This window comes from Physella acuta, unplaced genomic scaffold, assembly GCF_028476545.2.
Source record: "Physella acuta isolate Inbredline_101_S28 unplaced genomic scaffold, ASM2847654v3 ptg001377l, whole genome shotgun sequence".
NCBI lineage: Eukaryota > Metazoa > Mollusca > Gastropoda > Physidae > Physella > Physella acuta.
The window spans coordinates 1-26,697 of record NW_026732892.1 but is presented as its reverse complement, the minus strand read 5'-3'; the positions used below and the strand labels follow the sequence as shown (position 1 = coordinate 26,697).

General features: G+C 38.5%; 2 protein-coding genes across 2 annotated transcripts; both read left to right on the top strand.

Moving 5' to 3' along the window:
• Window positions 1-22,631: 22,631 nt before the first annotated feature.
• On the top strand, window positions 22,632-23,073 carry LOC131927148 (ubiquitin-like FUBI-ribosomal protein eS30 fusion protein). Its single transcript, XM_059282865.1, has one exon. It carries the CDS (start codon window positions 22,634-22,636, stop codon window positions 23,027-23,029), a length of 396 nt encoding a protein of 131 aa, XP_059138848.1. The 5' UTR covers window positions 22,632-22,633; the 3' UTR covers window positions 23,030-23,073.
• Window positions 23,074-23,336: 263 nt separating this feature from the next.
• On the top strand, window positions 23,337-23,871 carry LOC131927161 (ATP synthase-coupling factor 6, mitochondrial-like). The gene has a single exon (XM_059282883.1). It carries the CDS (start codon window positions 23,349-23,351, stop codon window positions 23,775-23,777), a length of 429 nt encoding a protein of 142 aa, XP_059138866.1. The 5' UTR covers window positions 23,337-23,348; the 3' UTR covers window positions 23,778-23,871.
• Window positions 23,872-26,697: the final 2,826 nt, after the last annotated feature.

Sequence of the window (26,697 nt, the reverse complement as noted above, 5' to 3'; positions counted from 1 at the left end):
TTTCTCTGAGATGAAAAAAGAAGAATTTGCATTTACGCATTACCCATTCTCTTCTTCCCTTGATGTTGCCAGCATTCCCGATGAATTACAAGATAAATTCTTTGATTTGAAGAATGATTCCGAGGAAGATGAAAAACTGCAGACACAATTTTGGTGTAGTATTCACCATTCATACCCAAACGTAAAATTGATTGACTTTTCGAGAATATATTTTCAACACTATTCTTCGGTTAAAAACAAAATTAAGATAATTATAATGACATAGGTTGGCGTTAGCAAATTTTTTTTTAAAATTAAAAACTTAACCACGAATTTTACTCATGCTATTAAAATAGTTAGCAAGAGTAGTTCATATTGAAAGTCTACTAGAAAATCTTATTTTAGTGTTTATTAATTTCCATACTAATTTTGGCTTTTTAATTCTATGGGGGTCGCGGTCACTTACTTTTTATAAAAGGGGGTCGCCACTCGAAAAAGGTTGGGAACCACTGGTCTAATGGAACATTGGATGATTGCACATTGGAAATCCAAACACTAAGTATGGGCCCTAATTTGACAAGATCCAGATGTTGTCCTTGTATCAGGATTCCAAGTTTTCTCCCCTAGATATAATGCTGTCCCCAGCTAATGAGCCTCATTTGCCCGAGGGTTTGAACTCGGGACTTTCGGGTTAGCAACCGTGTGCTTAACTGCCCGACCACATCAACATTATCATGGTACACAAAGTGAGAGTAAAATAATATTTTGTCATTATAACACACATTTCATTCAACAAGCGCACAATATAAATAATGGTTAGGAAAACAATGCTTTAAGGCTATTTGGTTAAGTTTTTAAACACACACACACACACAGATACATACACAAACATAAATAAAATACACGTACACATTCGTCATACTCAATACCGTCATGCTGTTGGTACTCTCAATTGTTTTAAGTGAAGGGACAAGTACTCTACGTGTGTGAATGTATGAGGTTTTACACTTGCAAGCCAAGTAGGCTGGATGTCTTCATGCATGACCAAACTGTAACGACTCTAAGCCTGTAATTAATCACAGGCGATAAGTGGGCACGTTGACATTTTATTCAAGGTGAAATTTTAAACCGTCCGTTCACACGAGAGAGAGAGAAAAAATAAATGGAACATTCGGAAACCTTCGATAAAACCGGACTGCACCGAACGACCTCTGAAGATCATCCATGATCGCCTTTCGTGTCAGACTCTCCGCCATGTTTGTTTTGTAATTACCAGTCTTATCTCCCCTGAGAGGGATTTCGTACGCGTCAGGCGATTTATTCCAAGCCATCATTTTTTTTCCTTGTTGCTCCACAAAATAAATAAAAAATGTAATAAATAATCAGATTCAATTACATAAATAATTAATTTCTTTTTGAAGTTTTTGCACGAGTTACTTCCCATTAGGAACACACAAACTGCAAACATCAGAAGCCTGCGGTGGTTGGTGGGCAGGAGATCTAACATCAAGGTCACAACACTTGTACATGTCTAGGTGTACACATGGTGTACACACCGGCAGGATATTGCCTTTTGAGCTAGGGGTGCAGTTGGTAGTGTATTGACGTGTGAGTTCAACCATCGGGACATTATGGATTCGAACTCTAGCTGTAGACTGTAATTATAGGAACCGTAGCACAAGACAAGTCCTTGATGTGTGTTTACATGTTTCTCAAATTTTCAGCACCTAAAGACAAACTTGTGATTCTAGTAACTCCCTCTCTTGCATCCCTCCTGTCTAATACTGATATCTCAGGAGCAACTCATCTCAAAATTTAACGAAAACACTGACTGTATGTTTTTGAGTACTTTCATTGATAGTATTGTATTCATAAAAATGGTTCTGTTATGTATGCATATGTGCATTCCTATGTAATAATCTTACATATCTATGTTTCTGTATTAAATGAGTATATAAAAAAAAATTAAGCATGTTTTTATAATATATACTTTTTTGTAAAGTGTGTCCATTTGTATAAATGTGTATGTTTTGTGTTTATTTGTATGTCAATGTAAATATATGGTGCTTTAGTAAACATGACGTACACACAATGTGCATGAATGTTGATGACACTAGAGTATAGCCACAGAGTGCGTAGTGTGTACAGTATGCCTATGTGTTTACTTACTCGAGTTTGACAACACGGCGTGTATACGCCGTGTAGATATTATAACTTAACCACACAGTGTGTAATGTGTACAACAGTTAACACTCTAGACTCTAGAATTAACAAACACAATGTGCAGTGTGTAGAATGACTTTACTGTGTAGACTCTAAATTAGCCAAGTGAGTGTGTACACTATGTCTATGTGTTAAGATACTAGAATGAACCAGTACACTGTGTAGTGAATAGACCAGCTTTCTGACCAGCGTTCAAAAATAAAACTCCCTGCTCGTGACGTCATCAGAAGAGACAGGTTCAAAGGTCAGGTCTGACGGCTTGTCAAGACCGGACAGAACGATCTGAATAGAATATCAGAAGCTTTGTGACAATAGCTGCCCTCGTGTCAACTTATGACGTCATGTCATGTTGGCTCATGACGATACGTCATGTATGATATTTTATAAGGTGGCACAATTAATTTCTGTTGTCAGTCATTTGTTTTGTCAATTATTCCTGTTGTCAGTCATTTCTGTTGTCAATTATTTCTGTTGTCAGTCATTTCTGTTGTCAATTATTTCTGTTGTCAGTCATTTCTGTTGTCAATTATTCCTGTTGTCAATTACTTCTGTTTGCCTTCAATTTCGGTGACATTATCGCATACCAGCGTCGTGTTTTCTTAAGTTGTGTAAATTTATAACGCAAAGATCGAAGCTTCAACATGAATGATCTAACTTAATATCTTTGCACCGAAATGCCATTACAATTGTATTAACTAATGTTTTGGTCTGGATTCGAAAACATTGATCTGGCCAGTCTGCCCTCTTGGCTTGTATTGCTTCACGCTTGACTGGACCAACGAGCCGACTTGATAAACACATTGCCAAATTGGCTTTTGAAAACGGTTCCGGCTAGGACGCCGGACTAATCCGTCGAGCGGCGGATCGCCTCGCTCTGGTGGTTAATGAAATAAATGACCTTTCTGTGACCTTTTCATGTTATATAAGAATAAGCATCCAGGTCAGTCTCACCACGGGGCCTGTTATGGGATGATTTTTTGTGCTTGTAGGTTAATACATTGCTTACATCCCGCTAATGCTGGGGTATGTAAGCTGCGTTGTCTGGGGCATCAAAGGGTTAATGCCTCGCTCAGAACCCGCTAATGTAGGGTTAAGCCCGAGAGTCTATGACCGTAATGTCAGTTATTTTACATTGGCAACGACGGACAATTTTAATGCAATATAGGTCAGGGGTCAAAAGTTCAAAAGTTCACTGTAATTATAATTACAACACAAGGACATTTTTATATTAATGCACTTGTGCGTCGTCTCGACAAAAACGCGACATTTCGCTCACCCAAGCAGCAGGACCTAGAACTATTGAGCCAAGGGCTACGAAGATACTTCGATTCCTAAACGGCGTTCGTATCTCGAGGCATTCGTATTTCGGGCGTAAATCTCCATATAGTGCTACATCTTTTATGCGTGTCCCAACCACATAAATATACTGGTTAAAATTACTACATTACCGTGAACAAACGACTTAAAATTGACTTGGTGAATTATAGATGAGATGGCGGCAGTATGCGATTTTTTTTCTGACAATTTAGACATTTTTTAATCGAATGTTGTTTTTTTTTTAAATCACAGGCTATCGGCTATGGTAAGCTGTTATGTGTTACAATATTTCGTAGTCTGAATCGTTCGTAGATTGGAGCGTCATTGATTTATAATTGTTTTCGAAAAGCTAGGTAATGGAAACAACGCTGAATATTTTAGGTAAATTTCTGTAGATATAATTATAACTCACATTTTAACCTTGACATTTAGACTTTCTTGATAGTTCTGGTGTTTTGTTCTGTCGCACTTCTCGGCCCTTACCTAATCTAAAACTTGAAGTACGCCAAAAACTAACGACAAGAATGCAAAAAAAAAAAAAAAAAAAAGGTTTTTACGTAATCTTTACTTATCACATTTGTACTTCCCGAGAGGAAAAGTACTAGTAGGTCAAGGCCATTGAGTTGACGAGGTCATGTCGTGGGGGAGCGGCTGTAGGAGTCGGGCTGATAAGAACTCGTGACGTAGGACCAACGTATTTTGTCGATGTGTGAGTAACTGACATTGTAACCTTTGACCCCTGACACAATTAAAACTAACACTTTCAGTTATTTTATGTGAAATTTTGATTAGGGTTAGGGTCTAAACAACCAACCAGCAGTTATTAATTAAAATGTTATTAACGTTAAGGAGAAGTGCTCAATAATACAAGTAATGTTAGACATATCAACATAATGTATTATCGCGACATGTTTGTATGTGGCCATCAGCAGTGGTTACGTTCTGCTGCTGTTGGTTTGAGCTGACACCGATGATGTTTGCTGCCAAACAGGACGGTCCATTTTACCTCCTATAGATGGCGACCTCAGTCAACAGGAGTGACCAGATGTGCTGAAGATTCTTATGTTTCTTTTACAAATCTTCCATTTTCATTCGCTTAGTTTAACTGCCGTAACAGTCATGTGACTCCTAACCTACGGGTCGTACCAATCACTTGACCCCCAGTCTAACGGTCGTACCAATAACTTTACCCTTAATCTAACTGTCGTACCAATCACGTGATACATAGCCTAACGGTCGTACCAAACACTTGACCCATAATCTAACGGTCGTACACATCACGTGACACATAGCTTAACGGTCGTCCGATTCGCTTTACCCCTAGCCTAACCGTTGCCTTAATCACGTGATATTTAGCCTAACGGTCATCTGAATGACGTGACACCTATCCTATGTGTCTAGCCACCGTGATCAGGAATTAACCTGCATAGGTAAACATATTTTTTAGGCCTAGCTCCCACACGAAGTCAATATATTTACCTTAATCGGGCGAACCAAAGCATGACGTCATCATATTTACCTGAATACTAATTAGTTGCACGGTGTAGAAACACCTTGTTCGTGCATTAGTAAACGATTAGATTGAATAAGTCCACACTATAATTGCACTTTAATTGAAAGGAGGTTAACTATACAGTAGAAGAGTATATGTTGGAATATTCGGGTCACAAGATTTGAGGTATTTGGAAGATCGATTTCACATAGTTATTGTGTAGTTTTAACATCTCCATGACATGGTAACTACACGGTAAGAACATGGTGAGAACATGGTAAGGACACGATAAGAACATGGTAATAACATGATAAGAACATGATAAGAACATGATAAGAACATGATAAGAACATGATAAGAACATGATAAGAACATGGTAAGGACATGGTTTAACCTCAAGGCAACATGGTTTTTGAACTGGCGAGAACATGGTGAGAACATGGTGAGAACATGGGGATAACTTGGGGAGAACATGGTGAGAACATGGTAAGAACATGGTAAGAACATGGTAAGAACATGGTAAGAACATGGTAAGTTTATGGTAAGAACACGGTAAGAACATGGTAAGAACATGGTAAGTTTATGGTAAGAACATGATAAGAACATGGTAAGAACATTATAAGAACATGGTTTAAATCTGTTAAGAACATGGTGAGAACATTGCTAGAACTTGGTTTAACCTTGTGAGAACATGGTGGGTACATGGTTTTTAAACTGGTAAGAACATGGTAAGAACATGGTAAGAACATGGCTAGAATATGATTTTAATCGGTTAAGAACATGGAAAAACATGGCTATACATGATGTTTACACAGAGGTCAGCATTGAACTTGTTGGTTTGTTGGTGTGCTAACAATTAGAACCTAATCCTAACCAACAATACGTTCTTTTCGTCATGGTTCACTGTGGTATGTATCATTAAATAACAGCCATCTTCGGCTACTAGAGAATGGATACAGTTTATTCAAAAGAAGGGGAGGGGAGACTACAAATTATTGTTTTTATGGGAGGGGTTTAATGATTATCTTTATAATGGAAAAAATATAATGTTTTGTTTCAGAAGTTGGTTAGGGGAGGGGGGTGCCAGGATAAACATTGCCCTGGGGTAGGGGTGGTGTAGGAGCGTGTATCACGTAAACTATTAATTTAATTATTTGGGGGTTATTAAAAAAAACGTTGATTAAAAAAAACGAACAATCGGCAATGAAATGGATTAGGCTGGCTGTCAGAAAGATCGGCCGTCAAGAGAATTAGAACAAAAATTTCAAGATGAAAGAAATTAAATTCTGCAATTGATGATGTTGACTCCGAAAATAATTAAATCTAATTGTCTTTGCGCGACGATAAATTATTTTACGGTATAGATTTTTTAAACTCTAATCCCTACAACTCCAACATATTTCATCATTTATTAATTTACATCGTGAGTCGTTCGTGTAATTAGATAATAAAAATACAAACAAGCTTCGTTCAATCAGGTTAAACAGGGATATGATTTAATAGGTTTATGAGAAATGCTTGTATTCAAGAGAAGGTTTCGAAACATTCGAATTGAATTCAATAACAGGATTTGGAAAAGGCGGAATTCAAATAAAATCTGTTTTCAAAAGTTGGCGTGGAGATTTCTTTTGTTCGTCTGTTAACTAGCTTAGTGTGGACGGGGAAATAGGTTTATGTGGGGTGGTGTGTGGAGGCGAGGTTGTGTGGAACGGGGTGTGTGGGGTGGGGTGTGTTGGGGCGAGGTTGTGAGGAGCGGGGTGTGTGGTGACCGTGCACATGGGGTGGTATGTGGGTTGAGTGTGTGGGGGCGGGGTGTGTGGGCACAGTGTACAAGGGGTGGTGTGTGGGGGCGAGGTTGTGAGGGGCGATGTGTGGGGGTGGTGTGTGTGGAGTTTAGGTGTGCTAGAGAAAGCATTGGATGGTTTATGTTTAAAATATTAAATCCTAAACATGAAGGAATGCACATACTTAGTTTTTTTCATTAAATTAAGTCCAAAAGTCGTTTCAATAAATACAAAAACAATACAGTATTCATTAAAGAAATTCTAGAATAAAAGCTACTTGTGGTTAAAGAAGCCAAAGTGAGTTGAATATGAAAATAAATAGGGTTAGGTTGTCCCGTGTCACCGTGACCTCATTAGATCACCTGAAACTGTAAAAATGCTTAGATAAATTATTTGCCTTCATCAATTACGATCTTTATTAATTACCGCCATTTTTTGCCGCAATCAATTAAGAATTATCGCCCCTTTATTGAATCAACAAGACACAATACCTCTTTAATGTTGAACTTTTTTTTCCATCTGATTGTGGTGACACCGCCATGACATGGATGAAAGTTGGAGGGGGGGGGGGGGAGTTAGAAATGTGAACACATTTATTTTTAATAACTTTAAGTTTGTATTACTAATATGGTTATTTATTCTTTGAGTGTGTGCGTATTGGAGAGTGACTGGATTTTTGTGTGGGTCTATAGGTGTGTGGGTCTGTATTTGTGTGGGTCTATATTTGTCTGGGTCTGTATTTGTGTGTGCCTATATTTGTGTGGGTCTATAATTGTGTGAGTCTGTATTTGTGTGGGTCTTAATTTGTGTTGGTGTGTATTTGTGTGGGTCTATATTTGTGAGTCAGTATTGGTGTGTGCCTATATTTGTGTGGGTCTATAATTGTGTTGGTCTGTATTTGTGTGGGTCTAAATTTGTGTTGGTCTGTATTTGTGTGGGTCTATATTTGTGTTGGTCTGTATTTGTGTGGGTCTATATTTGTGTTGGTCTGTATTTGTGTGGGTCTATATTTGTGTTGGTCTATATTTGTGAGTCAGTATTGGTGTGTGCCTATATTTGTGTGGGTCTATAATTGTGTTGGTCTGTATTTGTGTGGGTCTATGTCGTGTGGGTCTTAATTTGTGTGGGTCTATATTTGTGTGGGTCTATATTTGTGTGGGTCTTAATTTGTGTTGGTCTGTATTTGTGTGGGTCTATATTTGTGTGGTTCTGTAATTTTCTCTTTTTGTGTGGGCGTGTATATTTGTGTGTGGTCTTTATTTGTGTTTGTATTTGTACAACTCTGCACATATAGATCACTCAATTTTACTTCGACCAAGATGAAGATAAAAAACAACATTTCTAATTTGATTAAAACCATGCTTAAAAATGTACAATTTTTAAAACTTTGTGAAGTGATTCGATGTAGAGGGAAAACAAGTTGATACCGATAAAAATGCAATATCCGGCACATAGAAAAAATACCATAGGAAGAGATGTTATTGAAAATCCATTCTTGGGGGGAGATTTCATGTGACAGAATAATTTCTAAAAATAATTCAAGATTTCAACCGATATAGAGGCTGTTTTTATTTTCTAAAGGAATGGAAGCTTGGATTTGAAAGGGAGATAATCGAAAGAACTTGAAACAAGTAGGACAACTCTTGAACATTAAATCCAATATCCAATGTAGTTTTAATTAAAATTTGAGCAACAGAATGACTGCAAACTTTTATTCACCAAGAAGCCAATTTTAATTACTTTACAAAAATGGTTTGGTTAAAAAAAAATAATTGCTGGGTTGTTTGATTGGAACTTGTTTATGAATTTTTCGTTATTTTTACTTTCTCGTATATACGAAGTATAGAGAAAGTCTTGTAATCGTGCAAAAAAAAAAAATCGAGATTTTTGCAAATCTCGACGTTTTGCATCTCACTGATACGGAAAAACATAGTTTTGCAATCTTGTCCGTATGTCTGTGTGTCTGTGTGTGTGTGTGTGTGTGTCCGTGTGTAAACACGATAACTTGAGTACCGTTACAGCTAGGCTGATGAAATTTCATATATAAGTATTTAATCAAAATCGTAGATCCGTATCAACTTTTGAGCGATTTCCGATAACCGGAAGTGGTACTTTTCCTACTTTGAATTTTTCAAAAGCCTATAACTTAAGTACTATTTCAGATAGATAAATGAAATTTCATACGTAAGTAAAAGATCTAATTCTCTACCTTCTATTAAATTTTGAGTCATTTCCGTTGACTGGAAGTAGTACTTTACGCTACTTCCGATTTCTCAAAAAACTAATGTAAATTTTAAAAGTACTAATAATATTGCGCACTATTATGCGCTTTTTTATTTCGCGTTCACTTGGTGTGCAATTAATTTGTCTACGAGATTTTATTCTATTTTTAAAACTTTAAGTATTTAAAATGGATTAAAAATCATGTCTATAGCCCGAGTTCCCATCCCCTGTTATTTTATATAAGAATATTCGAGAAAGTTTAGGGGAGATCACTCCCGGTTTATTTTATTAACCTACAGTAAACTACACAGTGTTATTTTAAATTTGAAAGGCATCCTGATACACATGATAATACAGTTTAAGACAGCTGGCGGCTAGTTCAAAGAGTGAGTACTGGAGCGTGCATGACGTCACGTCCTACACGCCTTGTCAGTCCTTGATCCCCAAAGATGCGGGTGAGACAAGAATGTCCGAAAATAGATTTTGGTTTAAACTCTGACGGTTAGTAGGTGAAGTAGAATACCCGTTTATTCTGCGAAAAGAAATGTAGAAGTGTATGACTCAATAGCAACCAGCGTCCACAAGATATGGTTAAATGGTGAGTGGTTGAGTACATAATATAGTAGCATGGTTTTTGTCGCTAACATCCGGGGAATAGGGGTTGTATTCTTCAGACTATAGGGTTGTCATTTCAAGACATATGGGTTGTCACACCGAGGTTTTTTGGGTTGTTATCTCAGCACATTAGCGTTACAACCATGGACATTTCGGGTTGTCCTCCCAGGAAACTAGGGTTGTTACCTCAATGGTACTGACCTCAAACATTACCGCCTCTAACCAACAGGTACTGACCTCAAACATTACCGCCTCTAACCAACAGGTACTAACCTTAAACATTACCGCCTCTAACAAACAGTTACTGACCTTAAACATTACTGGAACCAGCGAGCAGATGTAGTCTAGTTCCACTCTGATTCCTCACATTCATAAAGTCAAAACTAGATATAGGGGTGCATCCCCTTAGCCCCCCCCCCCCCACCCCACCCCACCCCTGGCCAGGATTCGCTCCAGTATTTACACATTATTACAACTTGGTGTAAACCTGGTCCATTTATCTGCTGATCATAACTGTAAAGAATGGCAGCGATTACAGTTTCTACTCCAGACTTGTTGTAATGTGCCGGAGCGTCTGTGAATGATCAGGGGAAGCTACCCGTCTGATAGAGGCCAATTAGTGCTACAGGCCCTTGTGTCTTGCACTAAGCGAAAGGTCAAGGTTGATTTACGACTCTTGAGCAACGGTATCAGATGATGGAGGAGATGTTAGGGAAATATTCGCCAGTAAAAGTCGGTTATCCGACAACTGCGTAACGAGGGTGGTAGATACTCCAGGGCACGGGCTAACGGCTGGGTGGGGAGGGGGGGGGTAATTTGATTCCAGATTCCACCTAGCTACGTAGTACTTTAGGTAACTCATTTTCATCTCGAGACGGAAATTAATTTCTAGCCGAGAAAGTTGAGAGACATGATCATGATGTAAACACAATCAGCTGTTGTCGTACCAGATACATGAACATGATGTAAATACAATCAGCTGTTGTGGTAGATACATGAACATGATGTAAACACACTCAGCTGTTGTGGTACCAGATACATGAACATAATGTAAACACAATCAGCTGTTGTGGTACCATACGCATGAACACAATGTAAGCAGAATCAGCTGTTGTGGTACCTGCCACATGAACATGATGTAAACACAATCAGCTGTTGTGGTACCAGTTAAAGGAACATGATGTAAACACAATCAGCTGTTGTGGTACCAGTTAAAGGAACATGATGTAAACACAATCAGCTGTTGTGGTAGATACATGAAAATAAAAGTAAACACAATCAGCTGTTGTGGTACCAGGTACATGAACATGATGTAAACACAATCAGCTGTTGTGGTAGATACATGAAAATAAAAGTAAACACAATCAGCTGTTGCGGTAGATACATAAACATGATGTAAACACAATCAGCTGTTGTGGTAGATACATGAAAATAAAAGTAAACACAATCAGCTGTTGTGGTACCAGTTACATGAACATGATGTAAACACAATCAGCTGTTGTGGTAGATACATGAAAATAAAAGTAAACACAATCAGCTGTTGTGGTACCAGTTACATGAACATGATGTAAACACAATCAGCTGTTGTGGTAGATACATGAAAATAAAAGTAAACACAATCAGCTGTTGTGGTACCAGTTACATGAACATGATGTAAACACAATCAGCTGTTGTGGTAGATACATGAAAATAAAAGTAAACACAATCAGCTGTTGTGGTACCAGTTACATGAACATGATGTAAACACAATCAGCTGTTTACCAGACACATGAACATGATATAAACATGTTCTGTATACGGCTAGGAGAGTATTAGTTACATTATACCAATGGTGGAGTACTCATAGTATGTTGATTTCAGATGAATAATGTAAAGAATCCTATTTAGACTAAGAAATCCATCGGGCAGATGAAGTAGAGTTCATGTTTCTTGACCTCGGCATATGAAGGAAAGGTATGGTCAGCGCCTTTACCTTCCCTAACATGAGTTAGGTACCCATCAGAGCTGGGTGGACTCAGGGACGTTCTACTGATTTGATCCCAGATTCGAACTCGAGACTTTCGGGTTAAAAGACTAGTGCTCTCCGCTTAGGACACGATAAGTAATGAGATGAGTTCATTAGTAAACTTTTCGGTAACTGATTTATTTTAAATGTTTAAAAAATAATTCAAAAAACACGTATAAGAAACATAATCTATATGAAAAAATAATGACTACAAATAATTTGTGGTATATTTGTAAAGTACATAAGTTTACTTTTCATTTTTCTCCTATTTCTAAAAAGCTAATAGATCTAATAGCTTGTGAAACATTTGTCTGTTTCTAAAATCGCCGTTTAAAGCAATAAAACGAAAACTAAAAATACTTGTTAAGCTAAAACTACTCAGCCAAACTTAAAATAAAATGCAGCGCTGTAAACTGTAAACAAATCAGACCCACCAAGACTTTAAAATATAGCTCTAGGTTATTTAAACTCAAGGATCGATTTTTAAAGTGATTTTCTTGATCTAACATTTAAGAATGGATGCACAACTTTGATGTTTCTAGCACACGGCCAACATATTTATACATCAAGCATCTTTTTAAATCGAAAAACTTAATCCAATCACATTAACAAAATATGTAAGTGGTTTTCGTTATTTATATTATTGAACCGGTGTTTTTAGGTGACAAATTATTGCACTATTAACTCTTTATTTATACCGATTAATTTAATATAGGCTGATCCTGCTAGGTGATGTATTAGATATAGTATGTCGTAAATTAAATGAACTGAATATATTTTTCCTGAAGTACATCTTTAAATATAGGTACATCATATGTTATACTTAGCGAGTTACAGAGGTAGCTACACACACATATGTTACAAGGTCATTTCATCCATACACCTACATATAATATGTTTGAATTTATTAGCGTACCGTGAATTACAGAGCGAAGAGAAACTGCAGTTACCTTTTTAAGGTTATAAGCATATCATTTTTAACATACAGGCTACGCCCACAATGTAGCTGTTATAACTAATTCATGATTAGACATGTTTTAAAAGAATTAACAATGTTCAGTACTAGATGTATTTATTCCTAAAATAAATCCAGCACTCAGCGTATTTTGAATGTCTCGATAAAAAAAAATCATTTAATACAAAATTCGTACTCTAATCTGAATAATTAGGAATCCTACTAAAAATAATCAGTTTAATTATGGTATGCGGCGTTTATTGTTATGCTAATGATATGGCTGTCCAGTAATAAACTCATTGATTTAGGAGGCAATGATTTTTGGAAGTTGATTTATAGCAAGCTTTCACTAAAGGTAACGGATGCTTACATCCAAATTTTGTCTGATGTAGCAAAACGCACATACACATTTTATCTGAGGTAGCAAATCACACATACACATTTTATCTAAGGTAGTAAAATACATACGAAATGTGTCTGATGTAGCAAAATACACATATACATTTTATCTGAGGTAGCAAAAAAATATAGATTTTCTCAGAGGTAGCAAAACACATAGACAATTTGTCTGAGGTAGCAAAACACATAATCACTTTGTCAGATGTAACAAAACACATACACAATTTGTCATAGGTAGCACATGTATACACTTGTGTAACGTGCAGGGGAATACTAATATCCACATTTTATACTGGTCTTCTAGCCCATCAGTATTAAATAAACATCATCACTAGATATGGGCATAACTTAAACATCATCAACAGATATGGGCATAACTTAAACATCACTAGATATCGGCATAACTTAAACATCATCACCAGATATGGGCATAACTACAACATCTTCAGAAGATTTGGGCACAACTTAAACAACATCACTAGATAATGATCCCAATCAAAACAGATACACATAACCCCAAACAACACAGAGGCACAGGACCCCTAATAACACAGAGACAGAGGATCCCGAAATCACAGAGACACAGGATCCCAAACGACACAGAGACAAAGGATCCCAAAAGTCACTGAGAACAACATTATCCCAAACCAAACCAAAACCAAGTGCAGCATGACAACCCTGACCAGCATTACGTCACGACTGCCTGATCTGGCATATCACGTGACCCCGTCAAACCTCTAGTCCAACTCCAACTATGTAGGTCATGCTATCGTACACTAAAGATAGCGCTGGCTGATTAGACTAGCTAATTAGTTATTGCTAATTATATAGGATCAGCATCACAGCTGCAAGCATAATTCAGCGTGTCGGGTGTTGCAAGCATGAAGAAGCATGAACAAGCAGATATTTGATTAACAGCACGCCCAGTGGTGGCTGTTGCACAATAGCGTGATAATGGAAGCCCATTGTCCAAATCATCCAGTCCGTCTTTGTGTTTACAGTAGTCAAGACAGGTTGTCATGACAACCATCACAAGAAAGGTTTTCATTCAAGTTCAGATTAACATTATTACAACCATCATAAAAAAATATTATTTTTTTATCCCATGTTGATATTTAAAAAAAAAAAAATTCTATTTCTTTTTGTAGTATTGCGATAAAATTCTTATACACCGTTAATCCATAAATACCTTTCGGAATGTAGTATTATCTTATTATCTTATCTATATAGACGGATGTAAATTGTGGGAGGGGTGGGAAGGGCAAAGGTGAGAGTGTCAAACGCTTACATCATTACGCTTCAGATTACACAAACCTCAACATTATGAATTATTGGACGAAGACAAAAGAATTATTACATTTGTGAAAACAAAATTCTTTCCAAATATAGAACATAGGTGTCTTGTCAGTCTACAGATATACTAAACCTTTCATAGCTTAAGCTGCTTTATCTTTAATTAGAAGGATTAAACATTCGATTTTTCCCGGCAATAATGGTTTGTATGATGAATTTATCTGGCAATAGTGGTTTGTCTGATGAATTTATCTGACAATAGTGGTTTGTATGATGAATTTATCTGGCAATAGTGGTTTGAATGATGAATTTATCTGGCAATAGTGGTATGTATGATGAATTTATCTGACAATAGTGGTTTGAATGATGAATTTATCTGACAATAGTGGTTTGTATGATGAATTTATCTGGCAATAGTGGTTTGAATGATGAATTTATCTGGCAATAGTGGTATGTATGATGAATTTATCTGACAATAGTGGTTTGAATGATGAATTTATCTGACAATAGTGGTTTGAATGATGAATTTATCTGACAATAGTGGTTTGAATGATGAATTTATCTGGTAATAGTGGTTTGTATGATGAATTTATCTGGCAATAGTGGTTTGAAAGATGAATTTATCTGACAATAGTGGATTGTATGATGAATGTGGAATGAAGCAGCTGCAAAAAAAATTAAATATATTCAACAATTAATGAATGCAGGCAAGGCATACAATTAACATACGAGATCAGAGCTTATTCTATACATTATCTTCATCGATCTTCACTAAAGTTAACGTAAAATGTTGGTTTAAAGTTATACAAGACAACAAAATGTTGGTATAAAGTTATACAAGACAACAAAATGTTGGTATAAAGTTATACAAGACAACAAAATGTTGGTATAAAGTTATACAAGACAACAAAATGTTGGTATAAAGTTATACAAGACAACAAAATGTTGGTTTAAAGTTATACAAGACAACAAAATGTTGGTATAAAGTTATACAAGACAACAAAATGTTGGTATAAAGTTATACAAGACAACAAAATAATGGTTTAAAGTTATACAAGACAACAAAATAATGGTTTAAAGTTATACAAGACAACAAATTGTTGGTTTAAAGTTATACAAGACAACAAATTGTTGGATCATCATGCACAGGCAGTACGTTTAAACACATCTTGATATTGTCAAGTAAATTTAGCAAATAGACATGTTTAAGGTTCACTAAAAGTTTAAAATAGACAAAGACCACATGAGCCCCCACCCCTACCCCCCCCCCCCCCCCCCCCCCCTCCCCCCCAAAAAAAAATCAATCAGTAAATTGACGTTCCACATTTTTCATGAGCTATCGCATATCAACCAATCATAGCGCCTAATATACGCGTCATGTGATCCGGTGCTTAAAATAGCATCAATTCTCAAAGTAGGACAACTCCTCCTCAAGAAAGTGTGTGTGTGTGTGTGTGTGTGTGTGTGTGTCTGTGTGTGCATGTAATGCACATGCAAGCAGTCTCTGTGTGTGAGTTCAAATCGGAGCTACAGACGAGGTCTAGATATCTCCTAATAGGCACACATTTGTATCCAATCTAGATACATTCAAAATGTTATAACCTGCATGTATATGCAATCTAAACAAATTCAAAACATACATAGGCCTACATATTCGATTTAGATAAAGTCTTACATAAGTAAATTTAGATTGAAAATAGAACCATACAAAAAAACATACACACAATCATATTCTAGTTAAGGAAGACATAAAATAATTGTCTGCCCTATAATGAGCAGTGAACAATGAATGCACTTGAAGCCTTACCGACAGTGTAGATTGTTCCAGCATTCGAGACGAAATGTGGCAATTCTGATACCTCAGTGTTACCTACTCCCTCGTGAGTTTCTGCAGTAGACGCTAATTAGTGTGTGTAGGGAGGGGGAGGGATGGGGAGGGATGGGGAAGGTGTTAATGCATATGCGGAGTGATACATGCGTAGAGGGAGTAGTAGAAACATTTATCTGGCATGTTATGAGGTGTATGTCATTTTGGTATGACATCCTTGGATTTCATGTCATATTAGCTTGTCATGTGATGATTTGTCATTTCGATATGTCATAATGGATGAGATGTCGGATTGGCATGTCATAGGATAGCGTGTCATTTTAGCCAGTTACAGGGAATGTCGCCTTTAATAGTATTTCATGTAACGACGTGTCATGTTGACATGTCATGTGATGCTATGTCATATTGTCATGTCATAGGTTCGTGTTTGTGTACAGGTGGGTCGGGCAAGTTTATGTACAGAAGGTGGGTCGGGCAAGTTTGTGTACAGAAGGTGGGTCGGACAAGTTTGTGTACAGAAGGTGGGTCGGACAAGTTTGTGTACAGAAGGTGGGTCGGACAAGTTTGTGCACAGAAGATGGGTCGGACTAGTTTGTGTACAGAATGTGGGTCGGGCAAGTTTCTGTACAGAAGGTGGGTCGGGCAAGTTTGTGTATAAAAGGTGGGTCGGGCAAGTTTATGTACAGAATGTGGGTCGGGCAAGTTTATGTACAGAAGGTGGGTCGGGCAAGTTTATGTACAGAATGTGGGTCGGGCAAGTTTATGTACAGAATGTGGGTCGGGCAAGTTTATGTACAGAATGTGGGTCGGGCAAGTTTATGTACAGAGTGTGGGTCGGGCAAGTTTGTGTACAGAAGGTGGGTCGGGCAAGTTTGTGTATAAAAGGTGGATCGGGCAAGTTTATGTACAGAATGTGGGTCGGGCAAGTTTATGTACAGAAGGTGGGTCGGGCAAGTTTATGTACAGAATGTGGGTCGGGCAAGTTTATGTACAGAATGTGGGTCGGGCAAGTTTATGTACAGAATGTGGGTCGGGCAAGTTTATGTACAGAATGTGGGTCGGGCAAGTTTATGTACAGAATGTGGGTCGGGCAAGTTTATGTACAGAATGTGGGTCGGGCAAGTTTATGTACAGAATGTGGGTCGGGCAAGTTTATGTACAGAATGTGGGTCGGGCAAGTTTCTGTACAGAAGGTGGGTCGGGCAAGTTTATGTACAGAATGTGGGTCGGGCAAGTTTATGTACAGAATGTGGGTCGGGCAAGTTTATGTACAGAATGTGGGTCGGGCAAGTTTATGTACAGAATGTGGGTCGGGCAAGTTTATGTACAGAATGTGGGTCGGGCAAGTTTCTGTACAGAAGGTGGGTCGGGCAAGTTTATGTACAGAATGTGGGTCGGGCAAGTTTATGTACAGAATGTGGGTCGGGCAAGTTTATGTACAGAATGTGGGTCGGGCAAGTTTATGTACAGAATGTGGGTCGGGCAAGTTTATGTACAGAATGTGGGTCGGGCAAGTTTCTGTACAGAAGGTGGGTCGGGCAAGTTTGTGTATAAAAGGTGGGTCGGGCAAGTTTATGTACAGAAGGTGGGTCGGGCAAGTTTGTGTACAGAAGGTGGGTCGGGCAAGTTTGTGTACAGAAGGTGGGTCGGGCAAGTTTGTGTACAGAAGGTGGGTCGCGCAAGTTTGTGTACAGAAGGTGGGTCGCGCAAGTTTGTGTACAGAAGATGGGTCATGAAGGTGGGTCGGGCAAGTTTCTGTACAGAAGGTGGGTCGGGCAAGTTTGTGTACAGAAGGTGGGTCGGGCAAGTTTATGTACAGAATGTGGGTCGGGCAAGTTTGTGTACAGAAGGTGGGTCGGGCAAGTATATGTACAGAATGTGGGTCGGGCAAGTTTATGTACAGAATGTGAGTCGGGCAAGTTTATGTACAGAAGGTGGGTCGGGCAAGTTTATGTAAAGAGTGTGGGTCGGGCACGTTTATGTACAGAATGTGGGTCGGGCAAGTTTATGTACAGAAGGTGGGTCGGGCAAGTTTATGTACAGAATGTGGGTCGGGCAAGTTTATGTACAGAAGGTGGGTCGGGCAAGTTTATGTACAGAAGGTGGGTCGGGCAAGTTTGTGTATAAAAGGTGGGTCGGGCAAGTTTATGTACAGAATGTGGGTCGGGCAAGTTTGTGTATAAAAGGTGGGTCGGGCAAGTTTATGTACAAAAGGTGGGTCGGGCAAGTTTGTGTATAAAAGGTGGGTCGGGCAAGTTTATGTACAGAATGTGGGTCGGGCAAGTTTATGTACAGAATGTGGGTCGGGCAAGTTTATGTACAGAATGTGGGTCGGGCAAGTTTGTGTATAAAAGGTGGGTCGGGCAAGTTTATGTACAGAAGGTAGGTCGGGCAAGTTTGTGTACAGAAGGTGGGTCGGGCAAGTTTGTGTATAAAAGGTGGGTCGGGCAAGTTTATGTACAGAAGGTGGGTCGGGCAAGTTTATGTACAGAATGTGGGTCGGGCAAGTTTATGTACAGAATGTGGGTCGGGCAAGTTTCTGTACAGAAGGTGGGTCGGGCAAGTTTGTGTATAAAAGGTGGGTCGTGCAAGTTTATGTATAGAAGGTGGGTCGGACAAGTTTGTGTACAGAAGGTGGGTCGGGCAAGTTTATGTACAGAAGGTGGGTCGGGCAAGTTTATGTACAGAATGTGGGTCGGGCAAGTTTATGTACAGAAGGTGGGTCGGGCAAGTTTATGTACAGAAGGTGGGTCGGGCAAGTTTATGTACAGAAGGTGGGTCGGGCAAGTTTATGTACAGAAGGTGGGTCGTGCAAGTTTATGTACAGAATGTGGGTCGGGCAAGTTTATGTACAGAATGAGGGTCGGGCAAGTTTATGTACAGAATGTGGGTCGGGCAAGTTTATGTACAGAATGTGGGTCGGGCAAGTTTCTGTACAGAAGGTGGGTCGGGCAAGTTTGTGTACAGAAGGTGGGTCGGGCAAGTTTGTGTACAGAAGGTGGGTCGCGCAAGTTTGTGTACAGAAGGTGGGTCGCGCAAGTTTGTGTACAGAAGGTGGGTCATGAAGGTGGGTCGGACAAGTTTGTGTACAGAAGGTGGGTCGGACAAGTTTGTGTACAAAAGGTGGGTCGGGCAAGTTTGTGTACAGAAGGTGGGTCGGGCAAGTTTGTGTACAGGTGGGTCGGGCAAGTTTGTGTACAGAAGGTGGGTCGGGCAAGTTTGTGTACAGGTGGGTCGGGCAAGTTTGTGTACAGAAGGTGGGTCGGGCAAGTTTGTGTACAAAAGGTGGGTCGGGCAAGTTTATGTACAGAAGGTGGTTTGGGCAAGCCGTGCGAGCGGACTAATCGTATTTGTCTTATCCCATTGTCACGATGTCACGTGTTTGTCATATCCCATTGTCACGATGTCACGTGTTTGTGTCTAGCATACATCTACACGGGATCAAATTAGTATCTGTAATAAGCTTAAAGGCGTCATTCATGACGTAAATCGTGGGGGGGGGCATGTGGGTTCAGACGTCAGACGAGGTGAGACAATAGGGACAGAAAGTTCTCGAATACACTCAACGAAAAATGCTTGTTTTTAGACTAGCACAGAATAAGACACAAATTTAAATATCCATTTTACATGCATTTACATTTTAAACTTTTTAAACTTTTACTTTTAAATGTACATACAAATTTCAACACGTATAGAATTCGCGGATAAATCAAACAGTCTGTGAACGAGGTGGACAGTTTAGCTGAATACAACTTTGCCGAGCTACTGGGTCTATTGTTGTAGTTATCAAGGGCAGTCTGCCTTAAAGAACGACAACCCGTCCTACACTATCAGCAGATTATAAAAAAAAATCCCCTTGCCAGAGAGGGTTCAACGGAGCGGACCAAAAGAGTTAATTCTTATTTTTTAAAAGTTTGTCTTATCAAATTTTCCCCCCGCTCAATAAATCAATATTTAATTTTAGAGAGTATCACCACAATGTGCCTGGCTCAGGTCCATGGTTATTATGAAATGAATTCTCGCCCCTTTAATACGGTATGAATTCTCGCCCCCTAAATGGCCAAGTTGTGTTCAGCCAATCGGAAATAAGGAGGACGTCACGTGAAAAGTTAACGGCGCCAACTTTATTGTCTCACGGCGTTGACATTATGTTAACAAAATTTCCGTTTCATTAACAGCTCGGGTCAAATTCAGGGTCAGTGCACCTAATAACCCCATCCCATAATGTGAGGGTACCGAAGCTTCTAGTCTTGTCGTTATGAACCATCCCTCCTCCCACACACACATTGTCTTGCCAACACCCCCCTCCGCCCACTCATTGTCTAGCCACCCTCCCCCCCTCCGCCCACACATTGTCTTGCCAACACCCCCCTCCGCCCATTCATTGTCTAGCCACCCCCTCCCCCTCAGCCCACCCAGTGCCTTGCCAGGCGCCCCCCTTACCCCACTATATCTTGACATTATGAAACATCCCCTCTATCCCAAGTCTGGAAACCTACCACATACTCTGGCAACAATCTTAGTTAAAGATTCGGGTGCCATTAGCCAACCTTGTGCAATTAAAACAATGTAAGAGGAATTTTCCGTTTAAATTTCTTTCATTCTGGTAAAGTTCATTAGTGCTGGATGTTAATTTAAAAAACCGCCATAGTTTGTATCCTGTTGTCCTCATTAGAATATAATAGCCATACAACCATTCTGGCGCCCGGACCAATTATCAACTGTACCCCCCCCCCCCCTGTCATTTATATACAGCCTACAGTTATTCACCCTGGTGAAAAGCGCCCTCCACCCCCCTTTCTCCGGTTGAAAAGGTTGGTGGCTCTTTATACCTGTCGCTATCCCGTACCTGTTTTTTTTTAATTATTATTACCACACATTTGATGTAGAGCAGGGGTCTCCAAACAACGGCCCGCGGGCCGGATGCGGCACGCGAGGTCCTCTCATCCGGCCCGCGGAGATGTTTTTGTCAACGGACAAACCGTTTGTTGGTGATGGCTGAGGAACTTTGCCCAGAAAAATTAAATACATTTCTGGAAGAAACTGGCCCCCGAACTGACATTTGATAGTTAATACGGCCCTCGGACTGAAAAGTTTGGAGACCCCTGATGTAGATGATCAGTGTGTAAAGCTTTGTTGCCGTTTATTTTCTTAACCTCGACTGTGTATAATTCAATACTTCAGATTAAAATGAGCTTTTTCATTTGGTTCCAGCCATTTTGGCGCCCCACCCACCTGCCTTACCCTAGCTACGCCTCTGCATACAACCATCTTCAACAAGTGCTAGGTTAGTTTTACCCACTGTCTTCTTATGTTTAAGAAAGTAAAAATCGGAGTATGTTAGGTAACAAGATATCGAACTACTCAGATACCAACAATTTTTCTAAAATCAAATTAAATGTTTACAGTAAGTTGGCGCTCATGTTAAAATAGTCTGATGATTTGTTTGCTATCAAGAAATTCCCCACAAATACTTCGAGTACTTAATAAAGCTGCGTTATACATAAGTCTATGCGACTAATATTTTATACAAAAAATAGAGCCTACACCTACACGTGTTATGCTATACAAAAAATACAAGTCCTGTAGATTATCTGGAAATCAAAACTTGATTACAACATTTGTAATGTGACACATTATTTGAAGCAGCTTATCGTGACCTTTCTGGAATTCAGTGAACCAAGGAAGAAACCTAGGATCAGAAATTTCTGTAAAAACCTATATATATATCAGATATATCGTGGCAGTAGCGTAGCGAGGGGGGGGGGGACATATGTCCCCGGGTGCCGACCTTAGGGGGCGCCAAAATGGGTTGGAAAAATAAATTGAAAGGTTGAGGGGGGTGCAAATCGAAAGTTTGAGGGGGGGGGGGTGCAAATCGAAAAGTTTGTCCCCGGGCGCCGGGAAGAGTCGCTACGCCTCTGTATCGTGGTGTTCTGTGTTGATCTAAAAATACGATATATCATCCAGCACTGAGTAAATGTAAACAGTCCAAGAGTGCAGCCAAAACATGCGCGACACATCGCGACCATAAAATTAGAGCATTCGGTTAATATTTCAGCGTCATAATGTATTGCATGTTTGTAGATCCACTCCAACCCCAACAGTCCCCCATAAACAATGAATCACCCCCAACCTACTCATCCATACACATAATCACCTCAATACACTCCCACACACACTGAATCACCACTCCCCACACACTCAACAGAATAATTGTATAATTTGTATTCATCTAGACAATAACCAGGGGCAGTAACTCTATGCTTGGCACACATCGATACAACTCTTGTTGCTTCAAGGTGTTCTATAGATGTGATGATAAGGATAAGTCAATTTAGAACTAAAACACTGTTGGCAAACTATATTTATAGAAGACAAGTTCAAACATTCAACTACCTTTATATTTTTTATAAGACATGTGCAGCTGGTTAACTAGAATCATATTTGAATGTGAAGATTTTAAATAGTTTTATACCTAACACTCTTTTAATGAGTCTGAATTGTTTTCGCATCCATCATGCCTATGTTCGTACATTCTCTCCAAACCCCTGTTTTGGACCTTGCTCAACAAAAGACAGTAGGAGATGTCAAGATTTTGGTTACAGAACGTGAAGGTCTCCCTCTTGAGCAGATGGCAGTGTTCTATGAAGGCCAGCCATTAGAAGACTCCTGTGAGCTTGTAACTTTCAGAAATGAGGCAACATTGAATGTTGAGCTGCGCTTGCTTGGAGGTAAAGTCCATGGTAGCTTGGCTCGTGCTGGTAAAGTACGTGGGCAGACACCTAAAGTTGATAAGCAAGAAAAGAAAAAAGGAAAGACTGGCCGTGCCAAACGTCGTATGCAGTACAACCGTAGATTCGTAAATGTTGTCGCTGGCTTTGGGAGAAAGAAGGGACCCAATGCCCGCTCATAAGTTTTATTAAATGTACAATAAAAAATAAACTGGCACTTATTTTAGACATTTGTATTTTTACTTATTTTCCTATTTAGAGTAAAAAGAGTATTGTCTTTATGCATCTCATGGAGTCATAGAAAAAAAGATGTGACAGGAAAATGTGTCTATTGGCAGAATTAAGAATTATTTCCAACAAAATCCTCCTAAGATAATTTAGTATTCTGGTTATTAAATAAACATGCACTAAATTAGTAAAAAAAAAAAAAAAAAAAAAAAAAAAAAAAAAAAAAAAAAAAAAACACGTTGTGGGGTGGACGGTCGGTTCTTCACGCAGAAAATGTTGCGGCTAACACTACAAAAGCTTCTACCAGTTATTACAAAGGCAGTTTGCCAAGGGAACTATGCAGCAGCAGCTGGTGCAGCCCAAAATCTTGATCCCATCCAACAGCTTTTCTTAGATAAAATTAGAGAGTACCGATCCAGATCTAAAGGAGGTGAGTTAGTTGATGTCACAGCAGAATCTGAAGCCGCCTTAAAGGAAATGCTAGGTAATCTGGAGAGGGCATATGGAGCTAAAGGTGTTGATATGACCCAGTTTCCCAAATTGCAGTTTTCAGAACCCACTATTGCTTGGCCTGGGCTGAGTGATGAGCAGAAGGCCAAAATTGATCAGGCAGTTAAAGCTGAAGAAGCAGAACAGAAGAAGAAAATAGCTGCCGAGGAAGAAGAGGAAGGTGATGGTGATGAAGAACTTCTTAAACTTTAAGAAGCTTAATTTTAGAATATTTTCAGTTTTTTTTTAGGATTACGAGCTGTACAACATTAAATATTTTGTGGATATGATAATAATTTAAAATGAATGCGAAAAAAAAAAAACACGTTGTGGGGTAGATTGAAAATGTCGTTGGCATTGGGAAGGCTACGTCCGATTGTTAAGTTTTTGGCCAAACGTAACAGACAAGTAAATTTGGCTACTGTACGTTATGGCGGAACAGTTGTCTACCGTAAACAGTTTCTTGAGGAGCCTCCTTTTTTGAAATTTGCTGGAACAGCCTGGGCTTTGTATTGTGGTTTTGGGTATTATATCATTGCTGGTATGAATTTGATCATTTAAAAGGACACGCTATCACAGATGCTTCAAAATGGACAAATGAAGAGTTAGGGATACCTCCTGATGACGAAGAATAATATTTTGTTTCAAATAGATTTAGAAAAATTGTTGAATGATTCTTGTGTGAATACTGTCAATTTGCCATTGATTTCATTGAATAAATGGCAATCAAATTTATAATTTTGTGCATATTTGTATGTCTGTAAGTCAGTTTTAAACATTTATTGGAGATAAGTTTCTCGCCAACATGAGTACTGTGGTTGTTGACTGATATTTATTATAGCTAACTTAGTAGAGACTTGATGAGCTAAGCAATTTGTTACTTCCAAAGTTCCTAAAGATGTATTGTTGTAACTTAACTAGTAAAAGATACTTAGATACTAACCTGATATATATCTATTTGAAAATGTAAGTAGGGTATTTTAATATGTAATAAAAAAATACTCAAATCAATTAAAAAAAAACACGTTGTGGAGTCCATGACATGCACCAAATAAACCATCCAGGTCACTCAAATCTCCAGCTGTGTAGATTTTGTAATATTTCCTTTATAGATTTTGTAATATTTCCTTTATAGATTTTGTAATATTTCCTTTATAGATTTTGTAATATTTCCTTTATACTATTGGAGAACAGGCAAAATTTCTTCATCAAAAAATCTCTCCACCTAACTGATAAACCATAGAAAGATGCAGGATCCAAACAACTCTCTAGTTGGTCTATTATAGCTCTAAAATATTTATCCTCTTTAAAAGATTCATGGCATGTGATGGACTCCATGAACATTCCACCTGGTGTTTTCATTAAAGAATTTAGATGTTGCTCAATTAAAAACCTTAAATTGTGTATTAAAAATGATGTAATCACAATAAACAAGTCATTCAAATATGCACATAACAGAAATCCCAAAAGAAATCAGTAAATTAAACTTCACAGCAGAAAATGCGTTCCTGAAAAAAAAAACACGTTGTGGGATCAACGGTAGTCGTTTCCCTTTAATAGACAGCATGAACGTAAATCAAAATGGGACACCAAAAGCAAAATGGAAAAGGAAAAATGTACCGACGTCCTCGTCAGATTCAAGTGAAGATGAACAGAGTTTCTTCCAGGCATCTCTTCGGGGGGGGGGGGGGGGGGCAAAGCCCCCGCCCCCCCCCCCCCCCCCCGAAATTTTTTTACCGCCATCCCCCCCCCCCCCCCCCCGAACGAAATGAAATTTATATAATTTATATAGAAGATATAGCCTTTTAACAGTGTCCGCCCCCCCCCCGAAGAAAGTCTACCGCCCCCCCCCCGAAAATTTCAAGTGCCCCCCCCCCCCGGAGAAAAAAGTCTGGAAGAAACACTGAAGATGAAGAGGAAGCAAAAAAAAATTCAAGCATTGATTTGTGACGAAAGCTTGTCTAATACTGTAAAATCTATAAGCACAAACTATACGGTTAACATAAATGTTTGTGCTGTAGAAAACCACAACATAAGTCTAACAGATCTTTAGATGTTTGTCAGGAGGATGATCATAACATTTTAACTACCACCCCTGAATTTCATGCTTATGTGGCTAAACAACTATCTCCGTATCTTGATAATGAATTAGCTGAATCAATATCAGACAATATTTGGCACTCAAGTTACAAAAAAAAAAATAAACAAACAGGGATTAAACTTGTATCATCATCTAAAGTATTGTGTCAATTAGAAGATCCTCAAAAATCATTAGCTCCACCCCCACAGTTGTTGAATCCCCAACCCAGAAAACACAAGTTGAGCACAAGTTCAGAAAGCTCAGAAGCTGAGAAAATTTCAGCATGTGTATTTTCTGTAAGAGACATAGAAGAAGAAAATGAAAGGCCGGCTGGGATTAAGTCGCAGACTAAAGCAATAGTGGACTCTGTCCAGGCTACTGTTAAAGAAGTTGCAAAAAAAAGAAAAAGAAAAAAAAGAAAAAGATTTTGGAAAAGTCTTAATGTATTTTTATTGTTTTTAGGTGGTCTTTAAAATACTAATGTATATATAAATAGCTTTTTGTTCGTGTTTTATTTTTTTAGAATTTCAATTCAATTTAGAAATAACTTAGGTTTTTCTATCTATTTTGGGAAAACTGGAGCTGAGTTAACAAAGAAAGTATAATGGTGTTTAAAAATAAAAACTTGATCTGGAAAAAAAACAACACAAATGCCACAATATATATATATATATATATATATATATATATATATATATATATATATATATATATATATATATATATATATAGATGGTAATATTGAAATGAAATGTTGGTGGCTCTTTACAACTGGGACACTTTGTGAACTGTTACTTTTGGCTCTTCTGTCTCAAAAGGTTGCCGACCCCTGTTCTAGCTAGGGCCATGCAATGTAACTGAGAGGGCTGTGTCGCACTGTCTAAAAAGAGCGCGAGAGATGAAAAGACAAGCTAATGTTAGAAATTTAAAAGAAGAATCTGTCATAACTGCATAACTAAATTTTGGAATTGAAAAAAAAATTAGACTGTGGGTAAAAATTAAAAATAAATTTAAAAAAAGGCGGTGGTAAAGTTTACTTTGATGAATCTGTTC

Coding starts and splice junctions, on each gene's coding strand:
- LOC131927148 (XM_059282865.1), top strand. CDS start 22,634: ATGCCTATGTTCGTACATTCTCTCCAAACCCCTGTTTTGGACCTTGCT.
- LOC131927161 (XM_059282883.1), top strand. CDS start 23,349: ATGTTGCGGCTAACACTACAAAAGCTTCTACCAGTTATTACAAAGGCA.